At 43.3% G+C, this 20362-nt stretch overlaps 1 protein-coding gene and 1 pseudogene across 2 annotated transcripts in view; both read left to right on the top strand.

The window, feature by feature from the left end:
• The window catches only part of UBQLN1 (ubiquilin 1), a 79165-nt gene extending 73065 nt beyond the window's left edge, over positions 1-6100 (top strand). For both annotated transcript variants that reach the window (XR_007461772.1, XM_049649804.1), the window contains 2 exons: positions 4845-4890; positions 5818-6100. Coding sequence is in view for 1 of the 2 variants with exons in the window: in XM_049649804.1 (XP_049505761.1) it covers positions 4845-4853 (9 nt within the window). In the remaining variant the exon portion in view is untranslated. The remainder of the gene's footprint in view (positions 1-4844; positions 4891-5817) is intronic.
• Positions 6101-6184: 84 nt separating this feature from the next.
• Positions 6185-6733, top strand: LOC125936087 (thymosin beta-4-like; annotated as a pseudogene).
• Positions 6734-20362: the final 13629 nt, after the last annotated feature.

Genomic DNA, 20362 nt, shown 5'->3' with positions numbered 1-20362 from the left:
AACTCCAAAAGCTGTTAGAAGAAAACATAAGCATAAATCTTCGTGAACTTGGAAGAGGGAATGGTTTCTTAGATCTGGCCCCTAAAACACAAGAAATAAAAGAAAAAAAAGATAAATTGGACTTCATCAAAATTAAAAGCTTTGTGCTGCAAATGGCACCATTAGGGAAGTGAAAAGACAACCCACAGAATGACAAACTTTTTCCAAGTCACATATCTGATAAGAGGCTTGGATTTAGAAGATATGAAGAAAACTTACAACTCAACAATAAAAAGACAAATAACCCCACTAAAAAGTGGACAAAAGATCTTAATAGACACTTCTCCGAAAAAGATACACGAATGGAAAATAAACACATGAAAATAAGCTCCACATATTAGCCACAAAGGAAATGCAAATTAAAATGACATTAAGATACCACTTCATGCCCACTAGCATGACTATAATCAAGACTGATGGGGCACCTGAGTGGCTCAGTGGGTTAAGCATCTGACTTTGGCTGAGGTCATGATCTCATGGTTCATGAGTTTGAGCCCTGCATCGGGCTCTGCGATGACAGCTCAGAGCCTAGAGCCTGTTTCAGATTCTGCGTCTCCCTCTCTCTCTACCCCTCCCCTGTTCACGCTCTGTGTGTGTATGTCTTTCTCGAAAATAAATAAATGTTAAAAAAAGAAAAAAAGAAAAGGACATGCCCAGCAGACAGCCTACCCCTGCTTGACTCTCAGCAGATTTGGCTCTGGGTTTGTGAGAACAGTGAGGGCCAACAGTGTTGGGTCATCTGGAAACAGCTCTCCAGACCAGAAAGGCCCTGCATACATGGCCACTGGCCTCAGAAACAGCCAAAGGAGGCACTTAAGAGGAGCCTGAGGGCACCCTCCTGTTTTTCTGTAGCAACCGTCTCAAACTTTCTGGTCTCTAATATCAGACCGCCCTCCACCCACAGCCTCCTCCACTGTCTACAGATGACTGAATTATTTTCCCTATTGTCAGAGACTGAAGAAACCTCTGCTCCCCACCACCCCCGCCACCATTGCATTAAGATGGTGTTGCAACAAAGTATTTGGTCTTAGGGCTCTTTCACTCTTAGAAATTATTATTTAAAAAAAAAAAAAACTTTTTAATGTTTATTTACATTTGACAGAGAGAGAGAAAGAGAAAGTGTGTGAGCAGGGGAGGGACATAGCGAGAGATGGAGACAGAATCCAAAACAGGTTCCAGGCTCTGAGCTGTCAGCACAGAGCCCAGTGTAGGGCTTGAACCCACGAACTGTGAGATCATGACCTGAGCCGAGATCAGATTCTCAACCCACTGAGCCACCCAGGTGCCCCTCACTCTTAGAAATTATTGAGGACTCCAAAGAGCTTTTGTATGTAAGGATGGTATCTATTGATATTAACTGCATTAAAAATTACCACTGAGAAATTTAAAAATATTTATTAATTTGTTTAAAAATGAAAATAATTTGGGGCACCTGGGTGGCTCAGTCGGTTGAGCGTCGGACTTCGGCTCAGGGCATGATCTCACGGTTTGTGAGTTCAAGCCCCACACGGGGTTCACTGCTGTCAGCTCAGAGCCTGCTTCGGGTCCTCTGTCCCCACTTTCTCTGCCCCTCTCCTGCTCACACACACACACTCTCAGAAATGAATAAACATTTTTAAAAAATTAAAAAAATGAAAATTAAAATAATAAGCCCATTACATGCTAACATAAATTTTAAGAAAAATATGTTTTCTGAAACTAAAATTATCGATGACAAGGATGACATTATTTTATATTTTTGCAAACCTTTCATGTCTGGCTTCACAGATGACTGTTCAATAGAATACCTGCTTCTGTATTCAATCAATATGTTGTTCTTGTTTGAAGTATATGAAGAAAATATGGCCTCACATGGAAATGCATTAGAAATGGTGGGTGGGGTGGAGGTGGGGCTATTTTGCAATCTTTTAAGAGAGCTGTCCATATTCTTCTTTAACATATTGAAACTTGATAAGTGGGAGCTTCTTAAAGTCTAGTAGCAATGTGGAATCTGAAACCATACAAATGAGCTTTTTGTATTCTCTTACATTAAAATCCCTTCACCCGTCTTACACTTTGTTTTTTTAAATATTTTTTTAACGTTTATTTATTTTTGAGACAGGGAGAGACAGAGCATGAACGGGGGAGGGTCAGAGAGAGAGGGAGACACAGAATCTGAAACAGGCCCCAGGCTCTGAGCTGTCAGCACAGAGCCAGACTCGGTGCTCGAACTCACGGACCAAGAGAGATCAAGACCTGAGTTGAAGTCTGACGCTTAACCAACTGAGCCACCCAGGGGCCCCACCCATCTTACCCTTTCAATGGATCTTTTACCCATGCAATGGTTTTGTAACATTATGCGCTGATTATTTAGAAAATATTAGTTCACGAATGCAAATTGTCCAGATGTTGACACACTTCACTATAAAATATATTTAAAAATTACCTTTGTAAGATCACCATTGATCTCATTAGAAAAATGTTTGTTTATTTAGAAAAGTCGTTAAGTCTTGGGAGCTCTCAAACTCCCAAGGTACTCCAGGGTTTTGTGAAGCTCACTTTGAGAACTGCTGTTCTAAGAGCTGATTATTTACTACTGATGAGGTGGTTAGCTTCTGTTCTAATTACCTTTTCTAAACAAGGTTGAATTCAAGAATATGGGGTTTGTAATTTTATTTCCACAATTTACTTTGTTAAAGTCCGATGCTGCTCTTATCTATATGACCGTGGGAGCCTTACCTGTATCTTTAACATATGATACTATAGCAAGGGCTCAAAATACACATGCTGAATGACCAGCTAGGAGGAAAGAAGGTAGGAACGCTGAAAGGAGGAAGGGGGAGTGGGAGGAAGGGGGAAGGGATCCCAGCTCTGATCCCTCACTGACAGGGACAGACACAGACTTCAAGTAAAGCCTGACCCCTAGTGGAACTGGTTTATTGGATGAGCCCGACTGAGAAGGTTGCAAACAAAACAATTTTATTATTCCTCACCTCGACCCCCTCAAGTCCATTCTGTTAGCTTGTTTTTCTCTGTCCCTGTGTGAAATTCTGAGCACATCCCATAGCATTCCTACTCGTCGTGGAATCAACACTCTCCTAATAAAGGACTTGATTCCTGGCTTTATAAGTCCATAAAATTGATTTCTATTGGTCTCTTCAGGGTTGATTAGTCCAGGAGACATAATTTTGGTGAAACTCACAATAGGTAACAAATGTGAAAGTATTTTGTTACCTATACGTTTCTGTTACAAAGTGTTAGTTTCTTGGGGCACCTGGGTGGCTCAGGCCTTTGTGCATCTGACTGTTTTGGCTCAGGTCATGATCTCACAGTAGATGAGTTGGAGCCCTGCATTGGGCTCTGCCCTGACAGTGTGGAGCCTGATTGGCATTCTCTCTCTCTCCGTTTCTCCCTCTGCCCCTCCTGTTTTCTCTCTCTCTTTCTCTCTCTCTCTCTCTCTAAATAAATGAATAAACTTTAAAAAATTGAAATACAATCGACATATAATATTGTGTGTGTGTATAAAATACATTTATATATTACAATACAATTACCATTATAGCCTTAGCTAACACCTCCATCATGTCACATAATTACCATCTCTTTTTTGTGGTGGGAACAATTAAGATCTAGTCTCTTAGCAACTTTGAAGTTTATAATACAGTATTGTTGTCTGTGAGCACTGCTGTGCATTCGATCTCCAGGACTTATTTATCTACTAGTTGCAAGTAGGCACACTTTAACATCTCCCCAGTTCCCTGGCTTGTTAGTTTCTGTTACTCTGAGACTGATGTATAGGTCCCAGAGCTAATTTATGTATTCGTGATTTATAATTCAGCTCATTCTAGTCAGGTTCCCCAAACCTGACAAAACCCATTATTAATCAGAAGATTGCTTGGTGGGCATGGATTCAGAATGAAAAAGTATTGAAGGGGCTGAGTAGATATTTACCACAAGCTGTGAAGAGTCTAATGAGCCCTAGTTGGTTACTCTGTATTGTGCACTATTTCCTGTGTGGAATCACTGGAGACTGTATTTGTAGCTCGTCTTCATGCCCTTCCTCCATTTTCCATTGGTTGTTTCGTTTTCTTACTGTGTTGTAAATGCCTCTTTGTGTATTATTTGTAATGTTTTCCAATTTGCCTTTTATTGCTTTATTTATAGTATTTTCTTTTTGACCTGGTGGAGCTTAAGATTTTTATCTAATGTATTTTCTGAAATGTTTTTTTTTTTTGAGTGAAACTAGAAATCATGGCACTTTTATATAATATGCTCCAATATTTTGATATTTATCTCTGTCATATCAACTAGGAATCACTTTACCAGCAGAAAAATGTTTTATGCATATCAGAAAAGTTACACAATTGGGGTGCCTGTGTGACTCAGTCGGTTGAGTGTTGGGCTCTTGATGTTGATTTAGGTCATGATCTCACCGTTCATGAGTTGGAGCCCCACTTTGCGCTCTCTGCTGTCAGCTCAGAGCCTGCTTTGGATCCTCTGTCTCCCTCTCTCTCTCTCTCAAAAATAAATAAGCATTTAAAAAACTTGCACAATTAAGATTTAGTGAATATTGTGTTGTCAGTTTATCATTTTAATCATTTACTGCTAGTTTACAGACAAGATTAGCATGTATCAAAAAGTGAAAGAAAATGTGTGGGAGAAAATCTTGAGAAAATTCCATTCATAAACTTTAATTCTGTGGATTGGTGAAATGTGAATTGCCAGTGTATGATTTTAGTTGGCCCATCTTATGGGAAAATGAGTATTCCTTGTGAACATCGTTTGCAAAACTCTATGTCATAATTCTAAATTTTTTCTCTTTGTAGGGCCTCTAACGAGTATCCAAGAAACATATGAAGCCAAAATTTTCAGGTAATTAAAACATATATTTGTCACAAAATGTAAAATAATAAACATAAAGCTGAATCCTTAAAAATTAATGTTAATGGTTTCATATTGATGGGAGGGATGGCATCTTTTGATATCTTTCATGAGGTATCTATATACAACTCTGTGAAAAGCTTAGGTTCTAGGTCAAGTTCAATACCTGGTTGGTTTATTTCCTCAGACTTGACTTCTGTGGATTTAGAAAATACAGATTCACAGCGAAGAGTCAGGGTGGTGGCCAGTGCTGTGGGTTCTGTCAGATGGTTCTGGATCGCACAGAATTGGCAGACGGAGCTCACTGGTGACTGCATTCAGATGCCAGCCCAACCAGCTGGTCCATATTTGGTGCCATGGAGAAGGATTCCTACTCCAGTCCAGCTTCATTCAGTTCTGGAAAGTTATTCTTCATGTTCGACAAGCATCTGCATGTGGTGTGACAATATGCCCAACAACATGCCATTGATTTTATTCTGAAACAAATGAAGAAACATTAACTGTGGCGACAGAGCCCAACTTCCCAATTCGTTGTTTGCACATGTGTCCCTTATTCTTAAGATATTCCAATAGCATTTTTTTTTTTTTGCATTGAAACTTGAGAAATTTTAGCCCTGAAGGAATGGGTAAGACAATAAACCTGAGGACTATTAAACAGGCCAATTGAAATGATAAAAACAATCCTTACTTTGCATTATTGGTATCATAAAATGATGTTTGTTTTTGAAGTGTTATGCCTCAGTTAATTCATTAACAGTATAATCGGTATAATGAAATACAAAATCAGTTTTTGATGGCACTTCAAATGAAATTGGTTCCTCATCCTCAGTGCAAAGTGACCTGAAAGAAAACCAAAACCAAGTTTTCTAAATCATGCATCTCAGTAAGAAAAATGTTAGTTTCTCTGTTCTCTTGCAGGATATGTCATTCACGAAGCTACCATGAATGGATGAAGAACGATCTCGGGGCACCTGGGTGGGTGGCTTAGCCGGTTGCGCGTCCAACTTCGGCTCAGGTCATGAACTCGAGGTTCGTGATTTCGAGTTCCGTGTTGGGCTCTGTGCTGAGAGCTCAGAGCCTGGAGCCTGCGTCCAATTCTATGTCTCCCTCTCTCTCTCTCTGCCCCTCTCCCTGTCATGCTCTGCCTCTCTCAAAAGTAAATAAAGATTAAAAAAATTAAAAACAATAAGAACTATCTCAACCTTGGACACACCACTTAAATTTGGGGAGCTTAGTTCCTTCTAACTAATGGGAGAATACTTGTTCAATCTACTGCCCAGTGTTGTTGAAGCAGAAAGCATTTGTAAATTGCAAAATGCTATAGAAACGCTGAAAGGAAGGCATATATTAGTTACTGATTTAGAAGAAAATTGTTCGATTGTTAAGTCTATTCCTATCTTAGCTACTATATTACCTATTGGCATGTTACTTATAGTAATATACACTATATATTACGGTAGTATACACTACTATATTATATTAGTATATATTACCATAGTACATATTACTATTGACTCATCAAGAATAACACGCTACTGAGGTGAAAATACTCCAAGATTAAACAGAAGCTTTGAAGTGTATGTGGAACTTTCTAAAAAATATTACTATGAAGAATATAAGAGGATGGGCGCCCTGTGGCGGCCGGTGCACAGATTGGACTCCACTTGCTTCGGCACCGTGTTCTGCTTCCTCTGCAACCTTGTCTCACAAACCCAATACGGCTGAGATTGAGAAATTCGTCAAATCGAAATTGAAGGCAACAGAAACGCAAGAGAGAAGCCCACCGCCTTCCAAAGAAACCAGCGAATAGGAGAAGCAAGCAGGTGGATCGTAATGAGGCGAGCGCCACCAACATGCACGGTACCTTCCACAGGCATTGCGTGTACTTCTTGTAGCTGTTTAACTTTGTAAGATGCAAAGAGTTTGGATCGAGTGTAAGTGACTGTGCTACCCCTTTCCACACGGAAGAATCGAGAACCACTGACAGCAAGCCACCCCCGGCTCTCCCATCTGCCAGCTGGCTGGTGGGGAAGGAAGAGAGCCTGCACGTCGGTGAAGCAAGAAGTTGGTGGCACCACAGTGAAGTTTAAAGTAAAAACCAAGCCGGTCCAAGGTGTCCTGCTGGCTGCAAAATGCAGTTTCCTCACTGCCATTTTGTTGTTGTTCAAACGATCTTAATTATTGGAATGCATAATTTTTACTATGCAAATAAAAAGTTTTAAAGCCTGAAAAAAATGTAATAGGATGCCTGTGAGAATTGTGGTTTAATATTACATTTCAAGTTTCTGAAGTCTATGTAAACAAAATGCTTGGATCACATTGTCTTCTGAAACGACCACACTATCAAAGACCACTTGGTAGAACTTCGGAGATCACCTATGCATGTGGATGGTATTTGCAACCCCACGGAAATGGAATGGAAGCTGTCTCCAGTGCGGACACAAAATGGGAGACTTCTTGACTGCCCTGATTGTCAACCTGGGTAATAAGACTTCTACTAGCCCATCAGTTTACCACACAGCATTTTCCATGCTTCTGGTAACCTCGGTACATCCTCTCTCTTTTATTTTTTTAATTTATTTTTTATTTGAGAGAGTGTATGAGCAGAGGGGAGGGGCAGAGAGAGAGAGAGAGAGAGAATCTTAAGCAGGCTCCACACTCAACGAGGAGCCCAACTTGGAGCTCGATCGCCCTACCCTGGGATCATGACCTGAGCCGAGTCGGATGCTCAACTGACTCAGCCACCCCGGTGCCCCCTTCTCTCTTTTAAACAGAGTTGGATGTTTCAAGTCAGAAGCATTATAGTATTAATAGTGTTAATTATCGTTTTATGGCTGGAAGAAATTAGATGAAAGGTGAAGACATTCCCAAGGTCACAGAGCAAGTGTGATTCCCACGTCGGTTGAACTTGGTTCCTATACTTGGGTGTGGAGTGATGTGTGTCAGGTGGAACAAGCGGCTTTTCCCTTTTTAAATTTACAGGGAACTCAGTTTATTTTACATGTTCTTTCTTGGTTTTGTCTCTGGATTTCTGGCCTTTATCATTTGACGGTAAAACCAGACATCTGAACCAAACTTCTCATGTTTTAACCTTACACAAAATGGCAAAAAGCCATGGAATGGGAAATTGCCACTAGCATGACCTTCAGGTTGAAAGGAAGAGTAAAGCATCTGTGACTGAGTGAAAGTGAGTGGAACATGAATCATCCGAAAAGACTGCTTGGCCTCAGATGAACTAGCATAGTGTTGATTCAGTAACCCATATTCCCTGCTTAACCCATTAGCCGGCGTTAGTTACATAGCATGTTAAGTAACCTGGATCTTGCGTATAAAAACACTTCATTTAAAATTTGTGCTTCTTTAGTTGTGTGTGGGAGGTACATTGTCATAAGCACATAAAAACAAGGGGATAGACTGGGGCGCCTGGGTGCTCAGTCGGTTAAGCGTTCTACTTTGGCTTAGGTCACCATCTCGCAGTTCGGGAGTTTGAGCCCCGCGTTGGGCTCTGTGCTGACAGCTCAGAGCCTGGAGCCTGCTTCAGATTCTGTGTCTGCCTCTCTCGCTGCTCCTCCCCCTCTTGCTCTCTCTCTATTTCAAAAATAAGTAAGCATAAAAAAAAGAAAGAAAGAATAAGGGTGTAGATGTTGAGAGTGAAGTAGAAAGGAAAAAAAAATCCCGTCTCATAAATGTGATTCTGATGATTCAAGGAGAGCAGTTAAAAAGTTTCTGGCAGGGGCACCTGGGTGGTTCAGTCGGTTAAGCATCCCACCTTGGCTCGGGTCATGATCTCACAGCTCATGAGTTCGAGCCCAGTGTTAGGCTCTGTGCTAAGAGCTCAGAGCCTAGAGCCTAGAGCCCAGAGCCTGCTTTGGATTCTGTGTCTCGCTTGCTCTCTGCCCCTCTCCCATTCTGTCTCTCTGGGTGGTTCAGTCAGGTAAAGGTATGACTTCCACTCAGGAACTGTGATCTCACAGTTCATGGGTTCGAGCCCCACCTTGGGCTCTGCACTGACCGTGCGGAGCCTGCTTGTGATCTCCCTCCACCTCTCTCTGCCCCTCTCAACTTGCTCTCTCTCAAAATAAATAAATAAACTTTAAAAATATATATAAAAAAAGTTTTGCCAATCTTACTTAGGAAGAAAGGAAACCTAAGAAGAATGATCACTCCAGTCCTGAATATTTATGGACATCCAAGCCAGGTGATTGAATTTCCTCTTACCCTCCCTGGCTGGATGTAGATACCTGCTCTCTCTCCTGAGTGGGAGGAATGGTATGGGACAGATTCCAAATGAAACCACCAGTTTCTTTCAACTTGAGATCAGGAAGCACACTGAGCAAATTTGTGAAAAGATCAGCTAGTCTTTCTTGTCTTTACTTTAACAACAAATTACACATAATTAAAAAATATTCACACAACATAAAATTGACCATCTTAACCCTTTCTAAGTATACAGTTCAGCAGTATTGGGTACATTCACACTGCTGTGCAACTGATCTCCAGAACTTCTGATCTTGTGAAGCTGAAACTCTGTACCCAATGAACACAGCTCCCCTCCCCGCCTCCCCTGGGGACAACCATCTACTTTTTGTCTCTGTGAATTTGATACCTTTAGGCACCTGATATAAGTGGAATCATACAGTATTTGTCTTTTTGTGACAGGCTTATTCTACTTAGCATCATGTCCTCAAGGTTCATCCATGTGACTTTTTAGGGTTGGATAATATTCCATTGCATAGATATATCACATTTGTTTATCCATTCATCTGTTTATGGACTTTTGGGTTGCTTCCCCCTTTTGGAGCTTATGAATAAAACTACTATAAACGGGGGCATGCAAATATCTTCGAAATCCACCTTTCATTTCCTCTGAAATATACCCAGAAGTGGCATTGCTGGATAGTATGGAAATTCTATTTTTAAGGTTTTCTTTTTTTTGAGAGAGAGAGAGAGTGTGAGCAGGGGAGGGGCAGAGACAGAGAGAGAGACATGGAATCTGAAGCAGGCTCTAGGCTCTGAGCTGTCAGCACAGAGCCCGATGCAGGGCTTGAACTCACAAACCATGAGATCATGACCTGAACTGAAGTCAGACGCTCAACCGACTGAGCCACCCAGCACCCCTATTTTTAAGTTTTTGAGGAACCCCCATACTATTTTCCACAGTGCCTGCACCAGTTTACATTCCCACCCACATTGCACAAAGGTTCCTTTCTCTCCACATCCTTGGTAATATTTATTTCCTCCCTCCCTTCGTCCCTCCCTTCTTTCCTTCCTTCCTCCCTCCCTTCCTTTCTCCCTCCCTCCTTTCTTTCCTTCCTTCCTTCCTTCCTTCCTTCCTTTCTTTTTTGATAGAAACCATCCTAATGGGTATGAGGTGATCTCTCATTATGGTTCTGACCTGCATTTGCCAAATGAATTAGTGACATTAAGCTTCATTTTATATGCTTGCTGGCCGTTGTGTATCATCTTTGGAGTAATGTCTATTCAGCCTTTACTTTTTGCACTCTTTCTCCATCTGAGTGGACTGCCCCTCTTCCTCGTCCATCTCCTTTCTTATTTATTGATGCCCCACCTACACCCTTCAAAGAGGAGTTATGGCAGCCTCCAAAGATATGTATGAGATGATAAAATGAAATTGCTGAGAAAATGGGGTAAAGGGAAGTACAACGAGGAAAGGAAGGTGAGGCTCACAGGGGGGTGAGCACACAGGTGCATTTCTAAGGTCCTCTCCAGTTGCTGTGGCTGTAGGCTCCTTAGCGGTCAGGACTTTAAAAAGAAAGAAAAGAAGTCCCCCCCCTTTACCTCTCATTTGCCATTTGGGTTACTCTCTATCCTTTCTGTAGAAATCAGTGTCAATATCTAGTTTCCCTGCTTATGTTGTTTATGCATAAACTTTAAAAAATCTTTTTATTTTATTATTTATTTATTTATTTTATTTACAAAAATTTTAATGTTTATTTATTTTGAGAGAGACAGAGAGAGGGAGAGAGGAAGAGAGAGCGGGGGAGGGGCAGAGAGAGAGGGAGACACAGAATCGGGAGCAGGCTCCAGGCTCTGAGCTGTCAGCACAGAGCCTGACGCGGGGCTCGAACCCACAAACCGTGAGATCATGACCTGAGCCAAAGTAGGACGCTCAACCGACTGAGCCCCACCCAGGTGCTCCAATCTTTTTTTTTTTTTTTAATAGTACATAATTTATTTATTTCAAATTCAAGTTAGTTAACACACAGTGTAGTATTGGTTTCAGGAGTAGAACCCAGTGATTCATCACCTACATCTAACACCCAGTGCTCATCATAATGAGTGGCTCCTTAATGCCCATTACCCATTTAGCCCATTCCCCACCCACACCCCTCCAGCAACCCTCAGATTGTTCTCTGTATTTGAAGTCTCTTATCATTTGCTTCCCTCTGTTTTTAGATTTCTCCTTCCCTTCCCCTTTGTTCATCTGTGTTTCTTAAATTCCACATATGAGAGTGAAGTCATGATATTTTGTCTTTCTCTGACTTGTTTCGCTTAGCATAACACAGTATAGGTCCATCCACATTGTTGCCAATGGCAAGATTTCATTCTTTTTGATCACATAAACTTAAAACATCTTAATTAGAGGGGTACCTGGGTGGCTCAGTCGGTTAAGTGACCTGTTCTTGATTTTGGCTCAGATCGTGATCACCGTTTGTGAGATCGAGCCCTGTATTGGGCTCTGTGCTGACAGCACGGAGCCTGCTTGGGATTCTCTCTCTCCCTCTCTCTCTGCCCCTTCTTCACTTGCTCTCTTTCTCTCAAAATAAATAAATAAATTTTAAAATCTTAATTAGATAACTTACTTGTGTCAAATTTCTGTATAGTCAGAATTACATTTGTCTGCATGTATCAGAAAGGCCAAAAATAACAGTGGATTAAATAGTCATTTTATTTCTCTCTTATCTTAAAACAAATCTGGAAGTAGGCTGCTCAGGACAGGCTGGTAGTTTCACACAATTGTCAGGGACTCAGGCTCATGTCTATTAGCAGAGGCTTCTAGATGTAAGATCACCTCCTTGTCCAATATGGCTGCTTGGAGCTCCAGCCATCATATCTACGTTCCAGGCAGCAGGGAAGAAGAGTGTAAGTTCACTTATGCTTACACACCATTGGTCAAATTTTAGATGCATAGCCACACCCAACCTCAAAGGATCCTGGGAACTGTAATATTTGTATATGGGCATATATATAACAGTTTCTATTACTGTGTTATATTAGGTGTTTCTTCCAAGACTGCCCCCTTTCTTACTGGGTTCTTTTGGCCGTCAGGTCTTCCACCCTGGGCCACTTGTCTTGCTGTATTGAAGGGACCACTTCACTCCTCCTGGTTGGGAGAAGTCTGCAATTTGTATAGCATGAGGCTGACCTGTGGCCACCTCGTAGATTTCCCAACTTGCATTTCCTTCACCTACCAATGACAGTGCTGCCAGTGAGCCCACCCACCACCCCCCTGCAAAGTTCACAAACACAACATGAGAGGACATGGGATATTGCCAGTCCCCCTGAGAGGCTCCAGATGAGAAAAGTAGAGCTTTTCAGGGTTTTTATGTGGTTTTAATTTAAGAAAACTCAGACATAAACACAAGGTGAATTGAAATGCATTATTCTTATTCCCAGGCTGCCCTTGTTATCTTTCAGTCGCTTGCTATGAAGTCTTGATTCACTTAATTCAATAACAGAAGTCTTTTTTTAGAAAAAAATTGTAATGTTTATTTATTTTTGAGAGAGAGAGAGAGCAGGGGAGGGGCAGAGAGAGAGGGAGACACAGAATCTGGAGCAGGCTCCAGGCTCTGAGCTGTCAGCACAGAGCCCGATGCGGGGCTCGAACTCACAAACCGTGAGATCATGACCTGAGCTGAAGTCAGATGTTCAACTGACTGAGCCACCCAGGCGTCCCCAGAAGTCTTGATATAATGATAACAGCTAACACTACGTGCTGGGTGTCTTGTACCCTTGTTGCCCCATTTCACGCACCAGACAACTGATGCACAGAGAAGTTAAGTAACTTCCCGAGGTCACACAGCTAGTAAGTGGCAGAATCCTGAGCTCATGTCCTGGGAGAATCACTAGTCCTCCTTCATATTGCCTCTTGAGGAAAATTGGAAGAGTTATGGCACAATTTTGAAAGTAAAGTGAAACTTGCTTGAAGTCTCCCAAGACACTGGTTCCAAGCAACATAACTTTGTAGCTTCCTTGCTAGTGTTCACTCTTTCATGCCCATGAGGGGTTAGAGTTAGGAAGAACAGCGAAGGGAAGTGAAGAAGCACTTCACTTATCATCTCGTGCCTCACCTTCCCTTTCAACAGCTCAGCCCCGCCTTCTTCCTCAGAGGACCTTGCTCTGGGCTCTGAGATGCCAGCTCATCATCACTGAGGTGTTAGCTGACAATCACTGAGGCGGACACGCCCATTGGCTGGCAATCACTGAGGCGGACGCGTCCATTGGCTGGCAACCACTGAGGCGGACACGCCCATTGGCTGACACTCTCCAAGGCAGCCATGCCTATCGGTGACAATCACTGAGGCTGCCACACTGATAAGCTGGTGATCCCTGAGGTGGTGCCCAAGCAGCAGGGATCTGGCCATAGAATTTTAGGCGTGGATGAAATGTGTGCAGGTGGGAGTTGTGTCTTCAGAAAGTCTCTTCCTAAGTCATCCTGAAAGAGGACTTCAACTACCTCCATTTTGACCTTTGTCTGCATTTTCTAATTAAGTTCTTCTGTCCAGCATATCTCTTAACTCAGGCAAATGGTCCTGCAGGCAGAGCACCCCCTGATGGGAACCGAAGCTACCCCCTCGAGCGACAGGGACTGCCCAGATGCCAGCAAGATCCTGCATGACTGACTCCAAGACGATGATCCGCCTGACCTTTGCCACCCACCTGCACGTACCCACCGACCTTTGTCCCACATTCTGCTTATATAAACCTACAAGTATTTTCGGCACTTGGGACCGTCTTTGAGACGTTAGTTCACTGCCTTCCCGGGGTTGGCCTCACTGGCCTCACTGACATAAACTCCTTTCTTGTTTTGCTGTCACTAGTCTCTTGGCCTTTGGATTTTGTCTGGATTTTGTTCGTGGTGAGGGGTCAAACCTGTTCTTTTTGGGACCCCTGGAGCCAAGCGCTTTTGCGTCCTTGGGCCCTCGCTGCAATCCCGGATCCAGCCTTCTCTCTTGCCCTTCTCTAGCCACATTGTTCTCTGATTAAAAAAAACAAAACAAAACAAAACAATATCTGTATTTTTCTTTATTGTATATAATAATAATGATAGAGCTTCAAAGTCCCTGAGATTTGAGTTATTATGGAATACCCAAACAAACAGCAGCCAGGATATACCCTTTCTCAGCCAGGTTTCAAGGAGGAAGCTCATTTACTCTTAGAGAGGGTAGGGGCCAAGGGCAGGCTGCCCCAAAATGTGTCACTTTGCATAGTGGTTATTTTAAGAGTTACTCAAGAGATACTAAGGCCCTCCCTCCACCCCGTTCCCCTGAAAACAGGAAAGATCTCTCCCTACGGAAGGTGCCCTCCCTGTACCAGGAGACAGAGACGTTCTCATCACCAGATAAGGGAGATTTAGAGCCCTGTTTGTTTATACAAACAGCCCTGTTACTTTTTCCTGATGTACCACCCCAGCCGAAATTCTGTTCAAAATTCCTTACTAATGGAAGCTCCCAGAGTTAACTTTTCTTTGTCCTGTTAATTCCTCACAGACTTATTGTCTCTTTACCTAAGAAATATAAAAACTGCCTCCCTTGGTCATTTTTTTAGGTCAGTTGTGTTATTGGGCCTCCCGTGAACATGTAATAACACTTTTTTCTTCTGGTAATCTGTCACATGTAAATTTAATTCTTAGTCCAGCTGGGAGACCCTGAAGGTAGAGAAGAATTTCTTCCCTTCAAGAGTCAAGAGCTCCCTGCCTCCCACAGCGGGCTCTTCCCATTCAAGTGACCTCCAGCAAAGGCTTCCCTTAAGAGCAGACAGGTGGAGATTCTCAAACTTGACAAGGATCAGAGTGCCCTGGAGAGCTGGTTAAAACACAGCGTGCTGGGCCCCACCCCTCTGGCTTGCCCATTCTGCTGGTGTGGGGTCTGCGGATTCCCAAGCCTAGTAAGCTGAAGGTGAGGCTGCCGTACCGGGTCCAGGGGCCACACTTAGCACAGCACTGCTCTAACGGTGGCAGCCCTGGCTTCCCGAGGCTGTGGCGGACCTTCCAAGCGTGGCCAGGCCTGTGGGTTGAGCCCCCTGTCCCTATTGTCTCCAAGGAGACCAAGGGATACTTCAAGTATTGTCCAGCCCCGTGGGCATACTCTTTGAGTATTTGCCCTTGTTCGTCCCTCCGTCGGAGGGAAGGGAGGAAAAGGAGTCAGGATGACGGTTTTCAAGAGTCCTTTGCCACATCTTGCTCCTTGGCTTAAGTTACACGGATTCGGTGCTTACCTGTCCCCGCACTTTCCTTGCACTTTGTGTCTTCATTATTAGTACTATTGTAACTGGGGCCCAAGGACGCAAGAGCGCCCGGTTCCAGGGGTCCCCCAAACACCAAGTTTGGCCACTCACCATGGACAAAATCCAAAGGCCAAGAGACCAGTGGTGGCAAAACAAGAAAGGAGTTTATGTCAGTGAGGCCAACCCCGGGAAGGCAGTGAACTAATGAGTAACGTCTCAAAGATGGTGTCCAAAGTGCCAAAAATACTTGAAGGTTTATATAAGCAGAATGTGGGACAAAGGTCGGTGGGTACGTGCAGGTGGGTGGCAAAGGTCAGGTGGATCATTGTCTTGGGGTCAATCATGCAGGATCAGGGCAGTCCCTGTCGCTTGAGGGGGTAGCTTCGGTTCCCATCAGGGGATGCTTTGCCCGCAGGGTCATTTGCCTGAGTTCAGAGATAAGCTGGGCAGAAGAACTTTAATTAGAAAGTACAGACTGAGCTCAAAACAGAGGTAGGTAGTTGAAGTACTCTCTCATCATGGTCTAGAGCAAAGAAAGTGTGGATCTCTTATCTTATACAACAATGTTGGGTTAGTCATTTACTGGGATCCTGGGATAGTCTTCCGGAAGCTTACGGAGAGCAGCAAATCTTTGCTATTTTTGCTGGGTTAAAAAAGAAAAATCACACAACGTAGAATATGTGTGTTGTAAAAAATTCAAGTGGTATGGGTCCGTACGGAGCATAATGAGTCTCCGTTTCTCCCCAAGGCATCTGCTGCTAAGGTCTAAAGGTGTTTCCTTTGGATCTATCTTTGAGCATATATTCAGGGCTGACACCTGGCTGGTTCCAACTGCAGGGCTTACCAGGTACCGAAGTCCTGAAATGCTTCTGTGAGCGCTGGTAAGCAGCGTCTACCTGACCAACTCACTCCCACCCCCCACCTTCCCCAGGGCTCTGTCCTCCAGGTTTCACACTGCAGGGCACACATTTAAGTTGGAAGTTTTTTGTGAACTCAGAGGAAATCTGGAAGGGTGGCTGGAAATCCACAGTATCCACAGGCAGCCAGAGAACAACTGGGAAACAGAGGAACCAGAAGGCTCTGGGGGCAGGAACCACTGGAAAATTCAGGCAGGGCTTAGAGAAAATGGATCCCATCCTTGTCGGTCTCGTCTGACTCCAAGGACAAGGTGTCTGATTGGCCTGACTTCGGTCGGGTGCCCACCCTTTGGCTCAGGTGGGACAAGATACCCTAATGAACCCATAAGGAAGAGACTAGTTCCTGAGAGCAAACAGATGCTGTTACTGTAAAATGGGAGAAGGAATGATGAGCAAATCAACCAAACAACCCCAGCATGTGACTTAATTTTTGTAATTGTTTATTTAAAAAAATTTATACCTAAACATTTTATTTTTAATTTTTAAATTTTTATTTATTTATTTTTAAACTTTTAATTTTTTAAAAGTTTACTTATTTACTTTTGAGAGAGAGAGAGAGAGAGAGAAGGAGAGAGAGAGAATCCCCAGCAGGCTTCGCACTGTCAGCACAGAGCCTGATGTAGGGCTCAATCTCATGAACTGTGAGATCACGACCTGAGCCAAAATCGAGAGTTGGAGCCACCCAGGCACCCCTACCTAAACAATTTTTAAAAAGAGATTTGGGATGGTTTACAAGAAGGAACACAGTTACGCAAAAGCAGAAAAACCAAGATCCTTGGGGTGCCTGGGTGGCTTGGTCGGTTAAGCATCCGACTTCGGCTCAGGTCATGATCTCACGGTCCGTGAGTTCGAGCCCCGCGTCGGGCTCTGTGCTGACAGCTCAGAGCCTGGAGCCTGTTTCAGATTCTGTGTCTCCCTCTCTCTCTGCCCCTCCCCTGTTCATGCTCTGTCTCTCTCTGTCTCAAAAATAAATAAACGTTAAAAAAAAAAATTAGAAAAACCAAGATCCTTGAAATGAGGAAAAAAATGTAGCAAAACGGTTAATACATTTGATATGACTGGGCATCCCTTTCTTGAAGTTCCTCATAGAAGGAAGATTGTAGAGTTGTTGTTATCAACAACAGGGTGAGTCATAGCAATTGTTAAAATGAAGTTTTAGAAAAGCTTAATAGACTTTCCCCCCCCTGCAAGAAATACTGACATGATAACAGACAGTATCTTTGACAGCCTTTTAATATACAGAGGGGAGATTAAACATGATTCTTTCTGGGAGTGATTCCAGTGAAAGGGCAAAGACATCACATTAGCGTGCACTCCTCTGAAAGCAATCCTGTGGAGAAGTACGTGGAGATTTCATTCATTCATTTAATAAGCGCTTATCACGTACTTGCTATATTCAGGCACTTGCTAAGTGCAGGCGCCACAATGGTGAGCAAAGCTGACGCAGCCTTTGTTCTCAGTGTTGACACGGAAACAAACAAACCTTTTAGAATTTCGAAGAGTAAGAAAGTGTTTTATTCAAGCCCAAGTTAGGACAGCTGCCTGGGAAACACGCTCTGCACAGGGAAGAAAGTACTTGGGAGAATGAGTAGTTTTGGGGCACCTGGGTGGCTCAGACGGTAAAGCGGCCGACTTCAGCTCAGGTCATGATCTCGAGATCTGTGAGTTCGAGCCCCGCGTCGGGTTCTGTGCTGACAGCTCAGAGCCTGGAGCCTGTTTCAGATTCTGCGTCTCCTTCTCTCTGACCCTCCCCTGTTCATGCTTTGTCTCTTTCTCTCTGACCCTCCCCTGTTCATGCTTTGTCTCTCTCTGTCTCAAAAATAAATGTTAAAAAAAAAAATAGTTTTGTTTTGAATTTCTTTTTTGAGAAAGAGAGAGAGACAGAGTATGAGCTGGAGAGGGGCAGAGAGAGAGGGAGACACAGAATCTGAGGCAGATTCCAGGCTCTGAGCTGTCAGCATAGAGCCCGACATGGGGCTTGAACCCACAAACTCGTGAGATCATGACCTGAGCTGAAATCAGCCACTTAGCCAACTGAGCCACTCAGGTGCCCCAAGAATGAACAGTTTTTACAGGGTTACATGCTTTTCTACATCTTCTTTAAGTTTATTAAAAAATTGTAAAAATATTTATTCTTTTTTTTTGTTTTATTTGAGAGAGAGAGAGAGAGAGAGCGTGAACAGGGGAGGGCGGGGAGAGAAGGAGACAGAATCTGAAGCAGGCTCCAGGCTCTGAGCTGTCGGCACAGAGCCCGACATGCAGCCCTAACTCATGGACCGTGAGATCATGACCTGAGCCAAAGTCAGACACTTAACTAACTGAGCCACACAGGTGCCCCTCTAGATCTTCTAAAAGCTCAAAAGATTATAGACCTACAGATAGACAGGAATCACGAGTTTTACCATGAAGGAATGCATGGAGTAGAAGCATCGATCGGTATCTTAAGGACAAGATGGTTTTCCTTTAGGTTACGCATTCACAAAGCAAGTGTAGAATGCATGCATGGTGGGCCATCAATCAGAATTTTGGTTTAAACGAAGTTTATGAACAGTCATGCTGACTTAGAATTCTAAGATGGCTTCCCTCCTAGCTCGGGCCTTCAGAGAGTTTTTTCTCCCATCATTAGGGAGGTTACAGCTGAGTTCCCAATATTGCATCCACTAGGCACGAGTGGCTATTTGAAAACTTTAAATTTGTCTCATTCACATTGAGAAGGGCTATGGATGTAAAACATACAAAAGATTTTGAAGATGTCGTACAAAAACAGACTTACAGAATTCCATTAATAATTTTCACACTGGTTACAAGTTTAGAATGGTGTTTTGAATTTAGTGACTTAAACAAAAGGTATTAAAATTAATTTTACCCATGGCTCCTAAGGCACTTTAAATCACACACGTGGCTCACATTCTGTTTCTCTTGGATAGCACTAGTATAGGGAAAAACGCAATCATCAAACCAAAAAAAAAAAAAGCACCTTGTTTTATTATGGCTTATAATAAGAAATATGTATTTGGTCTCCCTCCCCTTTTCTGACTCCCAGCTCCCCAAACTGTTGGAATTTTCTAAGTGGTGAGAATGGTAAAATGTCTTTCCTTAGTGAGTGACCTTTGGAAAGCACCAAAGTGGGGGGTGAGGGGCCGGAGATTGAGTTCAATCATCAGCTGTCAATGGTTTAATCAGTCATGCCTGTGTAATGAAGCCTTTATAAAAACCCCAAAGGCTGGAGCTGGGAGAGCTTCTGGGTTGGTGAATACGTGGAGGTGGGGGGAGCGGTGTGCCTAGGGGGGCATGGAAGCTCTGCTCCCCTTTCCCCCACCTTGCTCTGTGCATCTGGCTATTTCCGAGCTCTATCTTTTTAGGAACCGGTGATGCAGTAAGTAACATGTCTGAGTTCTGTGAGCTGTTCTAGCATATTAATTGTACCAGAGGAGGGGGTCATGGAAACCTTTGATTTAGAGTTGGTCGCAACACAGGTGACAACTTGGGCTTGCAATTGGTATCTGAAGTTGGGGGGGGGGGGGGGGGGGGGGGGTGGACTGTGGGCAATCTTGTAGGACTGAGCCCTTAACTGAGCTAGCCCGTGGAATCTGATGCTGTCTCCAGGTAGATTGTGTCAGAATTGGGCTGAACTCTCTGACACCCTGCTGGTGTCTGAGAATTGCTTGTGTTGGTGTGGGGACCCACCTCCCCCCACTGGAATTGGTATCAGAAACTATTTACGTACTTATTAATGAATAATTAGCAATTGGGTAAAAGAGAGGCAAACTAAAGTTGGCGACTCAAAGTTTAAGATGTTGAGAATGTGATGCCTGAAGGAGGAGAAGAGCCCCTGTGAAGGAGGATTGGGGTTGGGGGGTTCTGGGATGCTCATGATGTTTGCCTGGGTGCTGGAGGGGGAAGGGGAGAGAATTTATGCATTTCTGATGCATTTAGGTGGTAGGTTGATAGATAGCATTGGGTGATTGGTTTGGAAGTGGAGACCGTAAGGGAAAGAGAGGAGTTAAGAATGACACCCCAGTTTCTGGTTTAAGAAACCAGGTGCTTGGAGATGCTATTTACTGAGAAACGGAAGAATG

The sequence above is a fragment of the Panthera uncia genome, chromosome D4 (genome assembly GCF_023721935.1).
Source record: "Panthera uncia isolate 11264 chromosome D4, Puncia_PCG_1.0, whole genome shotgun sequence".
Lineage (NCBI taxonomy): Eukaryota > Metazoa > Chordata > Mammalia > Carnivora > Felidae > Panthera > Panthera uncia.
This window is presented reverse-complemented; position numbering and strand designations above follow the sequence as displayed.